This window comes from Gastrolobium bilobum, unplaced genomic scaffold, assembly GCF_033153095.1.
Source record: "Gastrolobium bilobum isolate Gb01-03AN ecotype WA unplaced genomic scaffold, APGP_CSIRO_Gbil_v1 utg40652, whole genome shotgun sequence".
Taxonomy (NCBI): domain Eukaryota; kingdom Viridiplantae; phylum Streptophyta; class Magnoliopsida; order Fabales; family Fabaceae; genus Gastrolobium; species Gastrolobium bilobum.
This window is the reverse complement of record NW_026895102.1, coordinates 114286-128895: the sequence shown is the minus strand read 5'-3', so window position 1 is coordinate 128895 and position 14610 is coordinate 114286. Positions and strand designations below refer to the sequence as shown.

Below are 14610 nucleotides of genomic sequence, written 5' to 3'. Positions count from 1 at the left end.
AACTCATTTAATAAATTTAGGTATATCAATTATAAATTAGGTAATACATTCGTAAGGTCACAGGAAAGCAAAAAAAATTCCTACATAGACAAACATGGGACCCACTAATATTTGTTTCTCTCTGTAGAATTGTTTCTCTCTCCAATTGTTGTCTATGCATGAAAGTATTTTGATATCATGCAACATTACGGATGTATTTCCTTTATAAATAAAGTGTTAAGCTTATTAAATAATACAACAGTACATCATTAAATGCAAGAATAAGTTACGTTAACAATGTATCAGAATCAAAATCATTTAAAGTTTAAATAAAAGTCTTCACACCAACTTGAAGATGCATGATGGGAAACACTAAAAAAATGTTAAATTTAATATTAAAAAAATTGAAGGATAAAGTTTCGATTAACTTTTTATATAAACTTCATTCATTGCATTTTTCCCGTGGACACAAAATAAAAGGAAAAAAACAGTGTTACACAAATGGAGACAATTACAACATTGTCATTGACATTGTTTCAAAAAAATTAAAAAATTAAAAAGAACTACGAGGTTCACTTGGAAAGAAGAGTACTTAATTGGTGTTTTTTTTGTGGGATTTGCGTGTTTAGCGTTCTAGAACCACAACCAATTGAAATTCTTCCACTTACGCAATCTCTCGTAAAAATAAGGGTTAATCTTTTTTCATTTTAGATGACAAAAAATTCTCATGTTACATATACAAGGTGGGTCCCATATTTATTCTTTTATCTTTTTATTTTTTGTAAACCCCACTTATACATTGAGTGTGTGGCATAAGAAAATTTTATCATGTAAAATGAGAAAATTAATTCCCTAAAAATAAATACATGTATATAAAAAACAAAGATCTTGCGTTTTCACAAGCCCTGCATTTTCTTCTTCACCATAACCACCTCTTCTTCTTCTTCTCTCTCTGAAAACCCTAATCCTGGATCCTTCTCTACCCATCGTTCTCTCTTTACCTTTAGCTTCCTCAACAGGATCAGGTACATATGCACCTCCTTCATTCTCAATGGTTCCAACTCTCTTTTGATCTTTTTTTCTGTTTTTGAATTTGACTCATGAAACCCCATATGAAAACTCTCTTTGATTTGGCTTGATTCTGCTGAATTCAGATTTAAGCTGTGTTTGGTTGCTTTCCGTTCTGGATTCATTGCTTTGTGGATTGATTCAAACCGTTTTGGGAATTGGGTTGTTGGAAAAAACCCTGTCTTGTGCTGCATGAGTAGATAGAATTCATGTTTGTTCCTGATCTTATGATTATGTTGCTGAATTATGCATCCTAGTTGATTTTTTTTTTGTTTTTTCGGTTGATAGGGGTAGTAGGGTTGGATAATGTTTGAGAATTAACGTTTTCTGCTGTTGTGTTTTTCATTTTTCATAGATAAAGTAATTCTAATGAATGAAATCGTCTGTGGTGCATTTAGTTTGAGTTTGATTTTGTTGTTTTCTTTCTTTCTCTCTTTAGGAATCAAAGTGGTGAAATGGAAGAATTTGGTTACGGGTATGAGTCATATTTCTTCTTCTCATGAATGTTTCTTAACAACAGAAAATGGTACCGCCTTGGATAGTGTTTTAGTTGGTCTAGGTTTTATGTAGGGTTTGTTAAGGATCTTGTAGGTGTATTAAAATGTTGATTTCATCAGGGATGTGGAGTTGGGAAAGGTTTGATCATTGTTCCTATGATATGATTGTCAATGGAGTGGCAATTTGAGTCATGTAAAAAAATAAATAAATAAAATTCATTATTATCTGAGTATTAATTAAATTGAATTTACTGGGGGATCATGGAGAACGTGTGTGATGTCAATCAGTTGGATGCTGATGTTCTCTTGCCACCTCGGAAACGTCTTCTTGCCGGATTGAAAAAACAAAGTTCAGATGGTGATGCTACTGCATCTCCATCTCCCGTTGCTGCTTCTTGTGTTACAGATGTTGCTTCCCCTTCTTGCTTGTCCTTTTCAAGTGAGTTCGAAGCCCGGCTTAAGCATTTGTTGAGTTTTCATTCAAATAACCCTAACCTTACACCTGAGGAGGTAGTGGAGGCATCAAAAACAGCAGCTGTTACTGCAACTAAGGCTGCGGAGGCTGCAAGAACCGCAGCTGTAGGAAAAGCTGCAATAGCAGCAAAGGCCGTTGCTGCGGCCAAGAGTGCTTTAGATTTCGTTGCATCTTTCTCTGAGGAGGCAACCAGCAAGGAAAGAAATCTGAAAAGGAGCAAGTTAAAGAAGCATCTCCCAGTTCAGCTGTTGTACAAAAAATACCAACCAAATGAAATTTGTAGGACAGATGAAGAATTAGCTCGTAAGTTACATCGAGCCATGAATAGTTCTCCAAGAATCTCTAAGAATTCTCCAAATTCAGTATCAAAAGGTAGTAAACACAAGAAGCCTAAAAGCTCTTCAAGTTTTGAAATAACTGAGGGCTCTGCATCTGCATCTGCTATGGCATTTGGACAAGATTGCTTATCTTTGAACAACAGCCATGCGGTAGCTGGCAAAATTGATTCTGAAGGATCCATCCAAGAGGTTTGCTCAAGTAAGAAAGATAAGAAGGGATTCAAATATGATAGATCTTGCCAAATAGAGATAGATAATGCTGAAGCAGAGTCAAGCCAGTCAAAAGATAAAAAAACTGAAGATTTGTCTTCCATGGGTAAGAAGAGAGGAAGGGCAAAGCTAAAAAAGTTGCCCTTAAGCATTTGCACCTCAAAAGATAGGGAACAGCCAAAGGAAGTAATAAGAGCCAGAAGTTCTCTATTGACTGAAATGAATACAGGAAGTCATCCTGTTGGTAGTATACCCATGTTTCCTGTGGAGCCATCCACTGACAGAGTGATGCCAATTGAGGCTACATCAATGTGGAAATGCCAAGAGTTCAAGGCACCGGTTTGTATCAAACAAAATAAAGCTGTGCAGTCATAATGTTCTTATATTACTTTGGGATGACTGTGTGCTATTGTGACAAATGTTGATAGCTGAGGTAGGAATCATGAAGGTTTTTTTTTTCTTCTTTTCCCCATAATATGGCATTTATCTTTTTATTCATCTTTGGTTTTGTAATGGATTTGCTCGGATTAAATGTAAATTTAGATTTTTAGTTGCTTGCATTACTTTGTTCAGTTTAAAGTTGTGTTACTTTAATTGACAGGAAAGGTTTAGATAGGAGAATGCAATGAATTGAACAGCTTTTTCATTGTGCTACATATTTCTACCCCTCATTTGTGTTGAGAATAAAAAGAGAAATCCTATTGGTCTTCTATTTATACTTTTTACTGTGCTGTTTATTTTTCCTTACGCTCAAATATCTGTGAACGCCGACGGTGTTTTTCTGCTGCTTTAATATTGAAATATGGATTAACAGCTCCGTGAAATGGGGATCCTGCCATTGAAAATTTAGATGTTGCTCAAGATATTCTACTTATTGAATAAACTGCATTGTGATCGACCAATGAAGAAGACTATACAAAAGAATTACTTTCCTTGCATTAAAAGGTAAGTTATGAACTCTGTTGTAGTAATTAGTGTTTGCACGCGTATAAAAAGAAAATGTTTGATACCAAATTTTGGTTATTAATTTATTTATATCTAAGATTTATTTGTATCAAATAAATCAAAGTTGTTGATATAAATATGATCGACGATCGGCGATGATGAGGATTATGTGCATGTCTTGACAAAGAATATTGTACCGAGGATGGCAATCCTCATTTTAATTGGTTATGATGGGACGAAAATTCGTTCCCATCTAATTCTATTTTGATGGTAAAATATCATCCTTTTCCTCATCTGGTGAGCAACTTCAGCACTAAAAACACATGTTTTATATCTTTATGACAAAAGCACAGTGGGGAACAGATGATGACGTAATCCTTTGGAAAATATAAAAAAAAGGGAACAGAATGGGAAAATTAAATACTCCTGCTCCACTAACTCTATCCCTCTGTACACTTTGCAGGTAACGTTGAAAAGAAGCTTCTGTAAAGCATAAGAGGTACAACACTCAAGTGGGAAGAAACGTGCACAGGGAATAAAGCGTTCCTATTGGCTAAGAGAAAAGCAAGGCATGAGGGACTGCAGAAGAAAAGACAAATCTCAACAACAAGTGTCCCATCCAAGCAACTTGCGTCCCTCTGAGCTCTGTTCACACCGCCCCTTTCATGCAGTTAAGAAAACAACTCAATGGAAATTACAAGTTTTGTCATCCACTCTTTTGCCTATAAATAGGACGTTCCAGCACGAAGAAGATCATCGAATTCCTTAAGAAGAGATTACTTGGTTTTTTTGGTAGTTTTACGTTTTCAGTTGTATAATTTTAGCATTAGTTAAGTGACAACAACTTCTTCTCCATTATGTATCACCCACTTGAGACTCCTCACGAGCAACAACCATATTTCTTCATTTTTCCCTTTATTGTAACCTAATTTGTTTCCAGTTAAATATACGTGTTATTTATCTTCTTTTCCACTCGTTATCTCTGAACTGAATCTCGGGTCTATGAGATTTCAGTTTGGAATAACTATCTTTAAAGTAGTAGCCATGGGCTAAGTTATCTGTGAAACGAAAAAACTGTGAAGTTCTTAAAGAACTATTTTCAAAACTCTTGTACTGAAGCTTTTGTATTTCTTTGGTTAAGTGAGCTATATTCATTGTGTATCAATGGAAATTGAACACATACTGAGAAAGGAACTTCCATAAGGAAGGGATTTCAGACAGCTTAATCAGAGGGGGAAGGTAGTGTTGTGGAAACAACACTGCTGGTTGCCTTAGGAATAAGGGACCACCTCGTTCACTAAAGGTCATGTGCTAAGTAACTGTTGGAGTCAAGGGAGCCATAACAATATGGAAACTTGTGAGCCATTTAGTCTATGAGCTGAGGAATCAGATCTTGTAGTGAAAAGACCTGATCAAAGCCAAAAGTGTTAAGGCTTGAGTGGAGAATATAACTATTTAAGAATAGAACAGTGGATCCATTCCTTCTGTTAAAAACTGTTTTTATCACTCCATATTTTTTGTCTCTTAATTATTGTTATTATTATTTGCAATATTTTTCTTTATTCAATCTTGTATCAATCATTCTCTCATGAATATTGTTGTCCCTTCTCTCAACAAGAAGGATATCATATATAACGAAGCGAAGAACTGTTTGCTGTTAGATTGAACTTACTGTTCTTGAGGAACGTTGTCAAAACAGTAGGGAACGTTTGACCAAACATGTCAATTACTAACTCTTCTTTTCATTTTCATTCTTTTTAGAATAGTTAAAGGCATTAATTAGCGTACTATTCTCGTGGGAACGATAATCTGGGCACTTTTCATAAGGCGTTGTTAATTCCCATTGGTGGAGAAGGGTGGCCTTTCACAGACTATTCTTTGGTGGTGAAGCCTAGTGTAAGTCTAGTTCTAGTAATATAATGGTAAGCTGCTGATGTCATTCATTCATTGGGTTCATGAGAAGGCCAAATTACCTAAGCTGCTGATCTCGGCAATGATGTTTCCTTAGTTACGAAGTCACTTCTGGCTTGTTAGCCAAGTAGGCGAGATGCCCATGATTCATATGCAGACATGTTTCTTTCAGGGTTAAGTTTATGGTTTTTGGGCCTTATAGGCTCTTATGGATTGGGCCTTCTTCTCGCATATATCAGGTCTAGATTAGAAGTTCCCTAGTTTGCTGCTTATGTTGGAAGTATGAGTAGCGAGATGTATATGCAAGGCATATTTTCTATCTTTATAAGTGTACTTGTGGCTAGATGATGCCACATATCCACTGTTCATGTACTTGAGTGGGCGTCTTTTTTTTTTGGATATTAGGGAAAATTAAAAAAACAGCAACAACCTAAGGATTGTTAGAGGCTCTATGCCCCAACAAATCCTTCTCAACTAGCACCCTACAATCAGGGAGAACATTAGGGAAAATAACAGCATCCGAAGAACTAAGTTCCATCTTTGTAGCCATATTGGCCACTTCATTTCCTTCCCTTTTAATGTGAGAAAATACGATCTTCCATGGTTTATCAACCATTTCCTTGATGCTGGACAGAAGTGAGCAAAAAGGGTGATCAACAACAGCCCCATCCTGGATCAGCTGCAGCATATCTAAAGAGTCCCCTTCCAAATGAACCTGCTTGAATCCATGGTCCCATGCTACCTGCAATCCTACCAAAGCTCCCTACAATTCTGCCTTGAGCGCATTACCATGCCCCACCTTTTTCATATAGCTCAACAGCTATTTCCCCTCACTATCCCTCAAAACTCCTCCACAACTACACCGACAGCCATCCAATGAGCAAGCACCATCAGAGTTTATCTTGATCCAGCCTTGTTCAGGAGGCCTCCATTGGGTTTTAAAAACATCCCCTTGCTTCAGGTTGATAGCAGCCTCATCAAGCATGTTCTCAGATTGTAATATATTCTCAACATACAGCCTGATCTTATGACTAATGGCTTCGGGTTGACAGACTTCATTTTTAAAAACAAAGTTATTCCTAGATTGCCACAACATCTAGCATGTGACCCCAAAAGTAAGTACCCCCAATCGGTCATGATTCTTATCCTTGCTTTTATCCAGATTGACTTGAATCCAGTCCACAAAATAACCAGTGAAAAAAGAGTCATACCTGGATTTATTCAAAAGGCATCTCCACACCTGTTTGGCCCAATAACAATCTCTCATCACGTGGCTGCAGTCTTCACAAGGATGTTGACATCTATAACAGAGAGACTCCCCTCCCATGTGCCAATGGTATCTCAGATCATTAGTGAGCAGGTTATTTCCCAGTAAAAGCCAAAGGAAATGCTTGATCCTTTCAGGTCCCCTCCACTTCCAAGCTAGATTCCACCATTGATTCTGAGCTTGCATCACAGGCAACTGTTTCTCAATAGCTTGATAAGCTGATTTCACAGAAAACAATCCATTACTAGAGTGCCTCCAGAATACTGTGTCATCTCCACCATCCCTTCTTGGCCTCTCCATCTTACCTATAGCATCACAAACATAACCTGGAAGGTATCTCATGAGCTTCCCTTAGTTCCACTCCCCATCATGCTGAACATAGCAGGCCACATCCTAACTATTGTCTTCATCTGGTACAGAAGCAACAATTCTGTCAATAAGCTTCCCAAAGCCAGGAACCCAACAATCATACCAGAACCTGGTTCCCCTGCCATTACCAATTGAGATCCTGGTCCCCTCCAACACATTATCCCAGGATGCACATATGCCTCTCCAGATATTGCTAGTACTGCCAGACTTGGAAATCTGAGGAGTTAATCCATCCTCTAATTTATATTTGTTCCTCAATACTCTAGCCCACAAAGCATCTTTATTAGTCAATAATCCAAAGCCCACCTTCGTGTTAAAAGCTTGATTAAATTTCCTTAAGTCCCTCAACCGGACACCTCCAAGCTGTTTAGCAGAACACATCCTCTCCCATTTGACAAGGTGAGTTCCCCTCTTATCTCTTGTAGATCCCCATATGAAACCACGAGTCTGCTTCTCAATGTCATTGCAAACAGTTTTAGGCAACCAGGCAGTCTGCATTGCATATGTAGGCATAGCAAATAGCTCTGATTTGGCTAAGGTTAGCCTCCCAGCTAAGGATAAAGATTTAGCATTCCAAGCACACAACCTCCTATTCACCCTGTCCAGGACATTCCCAAAGGTAGCATTGTTTACTCTAGAGTGGTTAAGCATCACTCCCAAATACTTCCCCAGATTCTGAGTTGATCCTATACCCAGGAACTCACTTATTTCCTTAGCCCTACTGTATCCCACATTCTCTGAGAAGAATACCCTTGTTTTCTCTTTACTAATCTTCTGTCCAGAACAGCCAGTAATAACATGAGCTTGATCAATGGAAGCTTCAACACATAGCATAATGTCATCAGCAAAAAATAAATGGGATATAGGGGGACCCTTCTTACCCAAGGCAATTGGTTTCCAAGCCTTGACCTCAGTAGCAACTTAAATAAGCTGGGCCAGCCTTTCTACACATAAGACAAATAGATAAGGGGATAAGGGATCCCCTTGTCTAATTCCACAGGAAGGTTTAAAGTACCTAGTAGGCTGTCCATTCCATAATATATTTAATTCACTTGAATTGATACAATTATCAATTAGTGAAACTAAATCCTCAGGCAGCCCCAACTCTATAAGAGTCTCATGAATAAATTCCCAACTAAGCCTATCATAGGCTTTATCCAAATCAACTTTAATCATCATCCATCCCATCTTCTCTTTCTTCCTTCTCATAGAGTGAATAATCTCCCGAGCAACTAGGATATTATCAACACTATGTCTACCTTTCACAAAAGCATATTGATTAGGAGTAACCCACCTAGGCATCCAACTTCTCAATCTATCAGTAATCACCTTAGTGACAATCTTGTAAGATACATTACATAGGCTAATGGGTCTGAATTCCCTCATGCATTCAAGGTTCTCCTTTTTAGGAATCAAGCATATGTGAGTTTTATTAACAAGATTCACCCTCTTCGGCTCACAGAATATACTTCTGACCATCTCACAAACAGATCTGCCAATGATGTGCCATTGAGTTTGAAAAAAACCGCATGCAACCCATCTGGACCTGGAGCCTTAAACCTTCCCATCTTAAAAACAGTTCTCCTTATCTCTTCATCATCTAGCATTCTAGCCAGCTGATTAACCTCCTGATCCTCCAGCTTGGGAAAAGCATTCTTAATTGGAAACTCCTCACACTCTTCCCTTTCTGCTCGAAATAGATTCTCAAAATAACTAACAGCTGTATCCACCATCTCCTTCTCCACAGTTAACCAATCCCCTGCATCATCCTTAATTGCAGTCACCTTGTTAAATCTCCTTCTGGCTACAGTGATAGAATGAAATTTTTTGGAATTTTTGTCACCAAATTTCAGCCACTTCACCCTTGATCTTTGAAACCAAGTTAGTTCCTCTCTCACTAGAATTTGCTCCAATTCTTTCCATAAGTCCTCCTGAAGTCTTTCAAGATTCCTATCATAGCAAGCTTCCAACTGAATACTAAACCTTGAATTCTAGCATAAATCCTATGCTTCTGCCTCATTTCCTCTCTATAGACATTTTGGTGCCATTTGGTAGCCTTCACCACAAACTCCTTCCTAGCAGTACCCCAATCCACATCCTTCTCCCAACAGTCCTTCACAATATTCCCAAAATCAGCACTAGTTAGCCAACCAGCCAAGAACTTGAACTGCTTCACATTTTTCCTCCCATGAGAATCCTGACAGCAACCAAGAAGAATTGGCCTATGGTCAGAATTGAAGTAAGGCAGGTGACCTAGCACTCTATTAGGCCAGGCTAAGTTCCATTCTTCATTAGCTAGAGCCCTATCAATCCTTTCTTGGAGTCCGCCCCTCTTCCATGTAAAACTTGGACCTTTGAAACCAATATCTGTTAAGCCACATGACTCCATGCAATCTTTCAACTCCTGAATACTCTTCCAGCACACCTTCTTCCCTCCAACCTTCTCAGATGGACTAAGAACAGAATTGAGATCACCCAGAATGACCCAAGAAGAATGGATCCCTTCGGCCAACTCCTCCAAACCCTCCCAAAGACAGCACCTCTCAATCCTCCTAGGACTCCCATAGACGAAAGAAACAAAGTTAAACTTCTTTTCCTCCAGATATAGAATCTTAGTATGAACATATTGATGATGAGATTGGATAATCTCCACCTCCACATCTCTATCATCCCATAAAATCCAAATCCCACCAGAAAAGCCCACAGCCTCTTGTTTGAAAAATTTGGGAAAACCCAACTTCCTAATAATAGTTTCCCCTCTGTTTCCCTGAATTTTAGTTTCTAATAAAGCCAACACTTTAATATTAAATCTAAACTTCAAGTCCCTAACCAATGTAGGAAATTCCTTCTTACCAACTCCTCGACAATTCCAAGAGCAAAGATTCATAAGAATAACTATACAGAAATAAAAAAAAACAAAAATAAAGGTACCTCACCCACTAAGGATGGATCCATCAATGATTTTTGAAGTCTCTGGTCCCAGTAAGGGTTGTATTTCCCTTATCCAAAACCATGCTAGACTTCCCCTCTCCTTTACACTTTCCAGTAGGCTGCAAAGCCTGAATGACCTGCATAAGGACTTCATTCACAGGTTGCAACACTTCACTATCAGGACCTCTACCCTTAGTCCCCACCTTATGAGATCCCACCATGACTAGACTAGGAGGTAGATTTTCAGAGCCAAATCCTTTATTCATAAACCCTTTCGGATTCGTTCTACTCTTCTGCATCCCAGAAACTCCTGCCCCTGTAGCTTTAGGCACAATACCCTTCCCATCCTTTTTTTTTTCTTATCCAACCCAACATTAGGAGAGATCACTGACACATCCTTTGTTCTCCTCCCACTCTCATCACCATCATGAGATTTATTCACTAACTCAACATTCTTTTCCACTAGATTGGAAACCCCATTAGGATCAACATCTTCCATTGGACGGTCTGAGTTATTAACAACTTCTACACCCGAGTTATCAATGCTAGAGTCTCCAGGTTCTTCAACAATCTTAATACCAGTTTCCTTTTGTACAATCTGTTTACCTGGACTAGCTCTCATTCTTCTCCCTCTACTTGGTTTCTGGACTACCATCCAGTTACCAAATGCCTCCTCTTCCTTCATCTGTACCACTGTTTCCTCCACCTCAACCCCCTTTTGGTTCCCTTCCTCAGCTGTCCCCACTTCTGGGGTATGTTTTAGTCCCACAGAGCTAGGACATAAGTCCTTCTTATGCCCATACATGCCACATGTAGCCCCTCATACCTTACCTGCATTACTCTTTCTCCTATCTTAAACTTTGATAGGAAGCTTTTTCGAAGATCCACTTCCACACAGTTTCGAGCAAACCTAGCTCTTTTTGTGATATCGCCATTACCAAGCTCACTTCTCCTCAAAGAATTTTTGTCTATCTTAAGAGGCCTCCCAAAAAAACTACCAATCGTCCACAACCAATGGTTCGTATAAAATTCTAGAGGCAAACCTGGGACTCTAATCCAGACAACAATGTGTTTCAGGTGATCATCATACGGGTTGAATAGAGGTCTCCACCTCTGCACGGTCAAATAGTGGTCAGCCACTATCCATGGCCCCTAATGAAGCACACTGTTATAGTCCCCATCCTCCTGAAACCTAATAACAATATAGCCATTCTCCATGTCAATGACCTCAAAAATTCCCACAAGATTCCACAACCTCACCAGTCTGGCCATCAGAAATCGAGCTCCCATACGCTTCCCCAGCAGCTTGATGATGAGTGCTTTCCTCCACTGCTTACAGTCTTCTTTATGTTGACTTTTCGAAAATTTGAGCGACGGACAGAGGGGATCATCAAGAGTAGCATCATCCTCCTCCTCTATCAAATCCCCCTCCTCTTCTTCTCTCCTTTGTACCTCCATCCAGCCCTCATCTTCACTATCTGTCATCTCATCAGCACCGTTGAGTCGAATCAACTTGTCCTTATAGGAAACAATCTTGCGTCTCTGACCGCTATTCTTCCCACCAGATCCACCAGGAGATGGAACAACACCATCAGCCATCATTACTGGGACTATAGGTTTGCTTGCCGAACCTACTTCTCCCCCCTTTGGACCCTCCGGATCGCATGGATCACCACCAGGAGATGGATCACCACCATGCATGCGATCGTCCATCACATCGTCCTGGAGCTCCAGCCCTTTCGGTTTCTTTATACTCCGATTCAAGTTATCTTCTTCTTCCGTCGAAGCTATGCGAGTTTCTCCCATGGCAGCAAGCTTTTTTCAGAGAAAAGAATTTCGGCGCGTAAGATCTACGCGCGTTATATTTTATTTTATAGTGGTCTTATATTTTCCTTGAGTGGGCGTCTTTAATTATTCATTTTGCCGCTTGTGAAACGGTTGATGTTACTTTGATTCGTCAATTGCATTTAATGCTTCCTTCGTTACATGTGGATTAACGCATTAACCCTTGTGTTTCCTGTTGACACACGTCCCACTCTTTTCACCATCGTTTCACTTTTTGTGGTTTTTTACGCATATGTCCTCAGTTACTTTCGAGTTTTAACCCTAAGACCTTTTTGGAGGGAACGATTATCGTTTCATTTTCTTTATTCTTCCTCTTTTGCTTAAGAAACACAAAACCTCATCCTTCCTTAAAATCAACCTATTTTATTGCTGATTTCCTTTCTCGACACGTTGGCTGCGAGTGAGCTGCTTGCTTGGCGTTTCTTACTTCGAAGATCTTCAGGAGCTTTCACCTATATATATATATATATATATATGTATATATATAGGGTCAGGATCATTTTACACCGGTGTAAGTTACACCCTCAATCTTGTCCGTTGATCCCACTTATATCTAAGGGCTCTAATTTTTTAGTAATGTGAGCCATTGAATACAAGTGGATCAATGGTCAAGATTGAGTGTAAGACTTCTAACTCTTACACCGGTGTAAGAATATCCTGCCCCATATATATATATATATATATATATATATATATATATATATATATATATATATATGTAACAAGTACTTTCTTATTTCGCTTTTACCAACGTTTACCTTCAATACCTATATTTCTAGAAATTCTTTGCATGATTGTGTTTTCTGGGTTTCATTTAAACTTGTGGTTGAGTCAGAGCATCTTGCATCGTTGTGTGTTCATTAGGGGTGTTAACGGGCCGAGCCGGGCCGAGCTTTGATCTTAAAAGGCTAAGCCTGTGTTTAAATGTGTCAGCCTGACTAAGCTTGTTACCTGTTATAAATATAATTATCGGCCTGTGGCCTGACTTATTTAGAAAAAGAAAAGCCTGATTTAGCCTGTTTTAAAAAAATAAGATAACAAAAATTTATCCAAACAGAATATACAATCAACAACACTAGAATTCCATAGATATTCATAAAATCAATGTATATCCAAATAGCATAATATAGAACAAAATGATTCAAAAACTTTGTTTAACCAATAAAATGGGATGAGGAGAAAGAGAATAGCTATTACAAGTAGTATAAAAAATATAAAATATAAATAAAAAATAATATACTAGGTGAGCCTAAAAGGCTCCAAGGCCGAGTTTTTGAATTGGAGCTTGAGGCTTTTTATTAAACGAGCTTTTATACAAGTTCAAGTCTGGTGCCAACAACCAATTTTAGACATGTAAGTTTAGGCTTTCACGAGCCGAGCCAAAGGCCACTGATTCGTTTAGCACCCCTAGTGTTCATCCTTGTTAGGTTATGTCTGGTCAACTGTTTTATGCTTCTGGTTTTCTTTTTGGGTTTGTCCGAACAATGTTCCACTTGTTTGTACAATATCTTTTGAACATCATTTTTCTTCCCTTTTTAGAATGGTTGAGAGGTTCGATTCTACCAGCCCAAAAGCTAGGCCTAGGCTTGTTAGTTCCCTGAGTACGAGTGAGTGGTGGTTGACTGGAGAAGGATTTTCTCATTGGGAGTTAGCGAATCTCCCTAGGACTCTTCCCTATACTTTAAGAGGTTATAGATTTGATTCATCATCTCAGAGCTCTAGGAGGACTAGAGTATCATCTCACATAGGTCAAGGTAGATCTCACGGGCTACCTAGGGCATCCTCTCAACAAAGTAATATCCAAGAAAGGACTGGCCCTTGTACTTGTGTTCCTTCTCAGTTGAGGGAACCAATAGTCATATGTAGCAGTTCGGATTCCGAGTCTATTCCTCCATTTTCACCTCCTAGGGTATCTCATTGCCTAAGTCCCGTGCCTTTAAATACTATTTATCCCGATGGTTATCCGTATAAGAAATGTAAACAGGCGAGATGCCTATTATCTTTTTTTCTACTTCTTCTTCTGATTCATCTTCAACTTCTTCCTCCATCAGGGTAGTCATGGTTCGTAGGAAGTTCCCAAAGAGGAGTGCTACCCAAGTTTTTGGTGTGTGAAATGCAGGTGATCTTGCCTGGGTTGATCAGGACGGTCTGGATTCTGTGTCCAAGTTCAACTCTGTGGAGTCTGTTGCATAAATTGTTGTTGTTGTCCATCTCACTAAAGGCAGAACCACTGATCATGTAACATCCCCATCTCGAGTCGGTTCAATTAACATACATATGATATAAACAGATACAACGGAAGACTTATCTTACGGAAATACGGGCTAACTTTTTCTTTTTCTTCTTAGCTTCATACAAAGTATAACCAAAAATCGGACAGAGTAACCTCTGTAAATCGGACAACTGGGGATTTTCCAATCCCACTCCCAAGAGTTCCTGATAGACAGTTTCAATAATATTCATACTCAGAAGTACCAGTCTTGCAATATAATCAGATACCCATCCATGGGCGCATGCAGAATTTGGCTCCGTGCCACTAATCTAACAACATGCAGTCCAATACAGAAACATAACTGAATACTACATAGTCATATCAACATGCCTGAATACAAACGGTACATGCATCAACTGAATGACATGTACAAGACATATACAGGCCATATACAAAATACAGGATCTAACATAATGATCCATCACTACGGAAATACGAAATACATAGGTACACTCCAAAAAGATTAATAGCCTACAGCTACTCAAAATACTGATCCGTCAAAC

The 14610-nt window shown here is 38.9% G+C and overlaps 2 protein-coding genes across 3 annotated transcripts; one reads left to right on the top strand and one right to left on the bottom strand.

Annotated features, from left to right (window-relative positions):
- Positions 1-886: 886 nt before the first annotated feature.
- Positions 887-4447, top strand: LOC133304925 (uncharacterized). 2 transcript variants are annotated; one of them, XR_009750703.1, is made up of 4 exons: positions 887-1004; positions 1487-3000; positions 3382-3512; positions 3976-4447. XR_009750703.1 is itself a non-coding variant. In XM_061505035.1 (2 exons), exon 2 carries the CDS (start codon positions 1806-1808, stop codon positions 2940-2942), a length of 1137 nt encoding a protein of 378 aa, XP_061361019.1. In that variant the 5' UTR covers positions 887-1004; positions 1487-1805; the 3' UTR covers positions 2943-3375. The 2 variants fall into 2 exon arrangements, 1 of the variants encoding a protein (XP_061361019.1); XM_061505035.1 differs by lacking the exons at positions 3382-3512; positions 3976-4447 and having other exon boundaries at positions 1487-3375.
- Positions 4448-7083: 2636 nt separating this feature from the next.
- LOC133305091 (uncharacterized) lies at positions 7084-10211 on the bottom strand. The gene is made up of 5 exons (XM_061505250.1): positions 10097-10211; positions 8968-9954; positions 8586-8863; positions 8124-8460; positions 7084-7877 (listed from the first exon to the last, which is right to left on the bottom strand). Exons 1-5 carry the CDS (start codon positions 10209-10211, stop codon positions 7084-7086), a joined length of 2511 nt encoding a protein of 836 aa, XP_061361234.1.
- Between the last annotated feature and the right edge of the window lie 4399 nt (positions 10212-14610).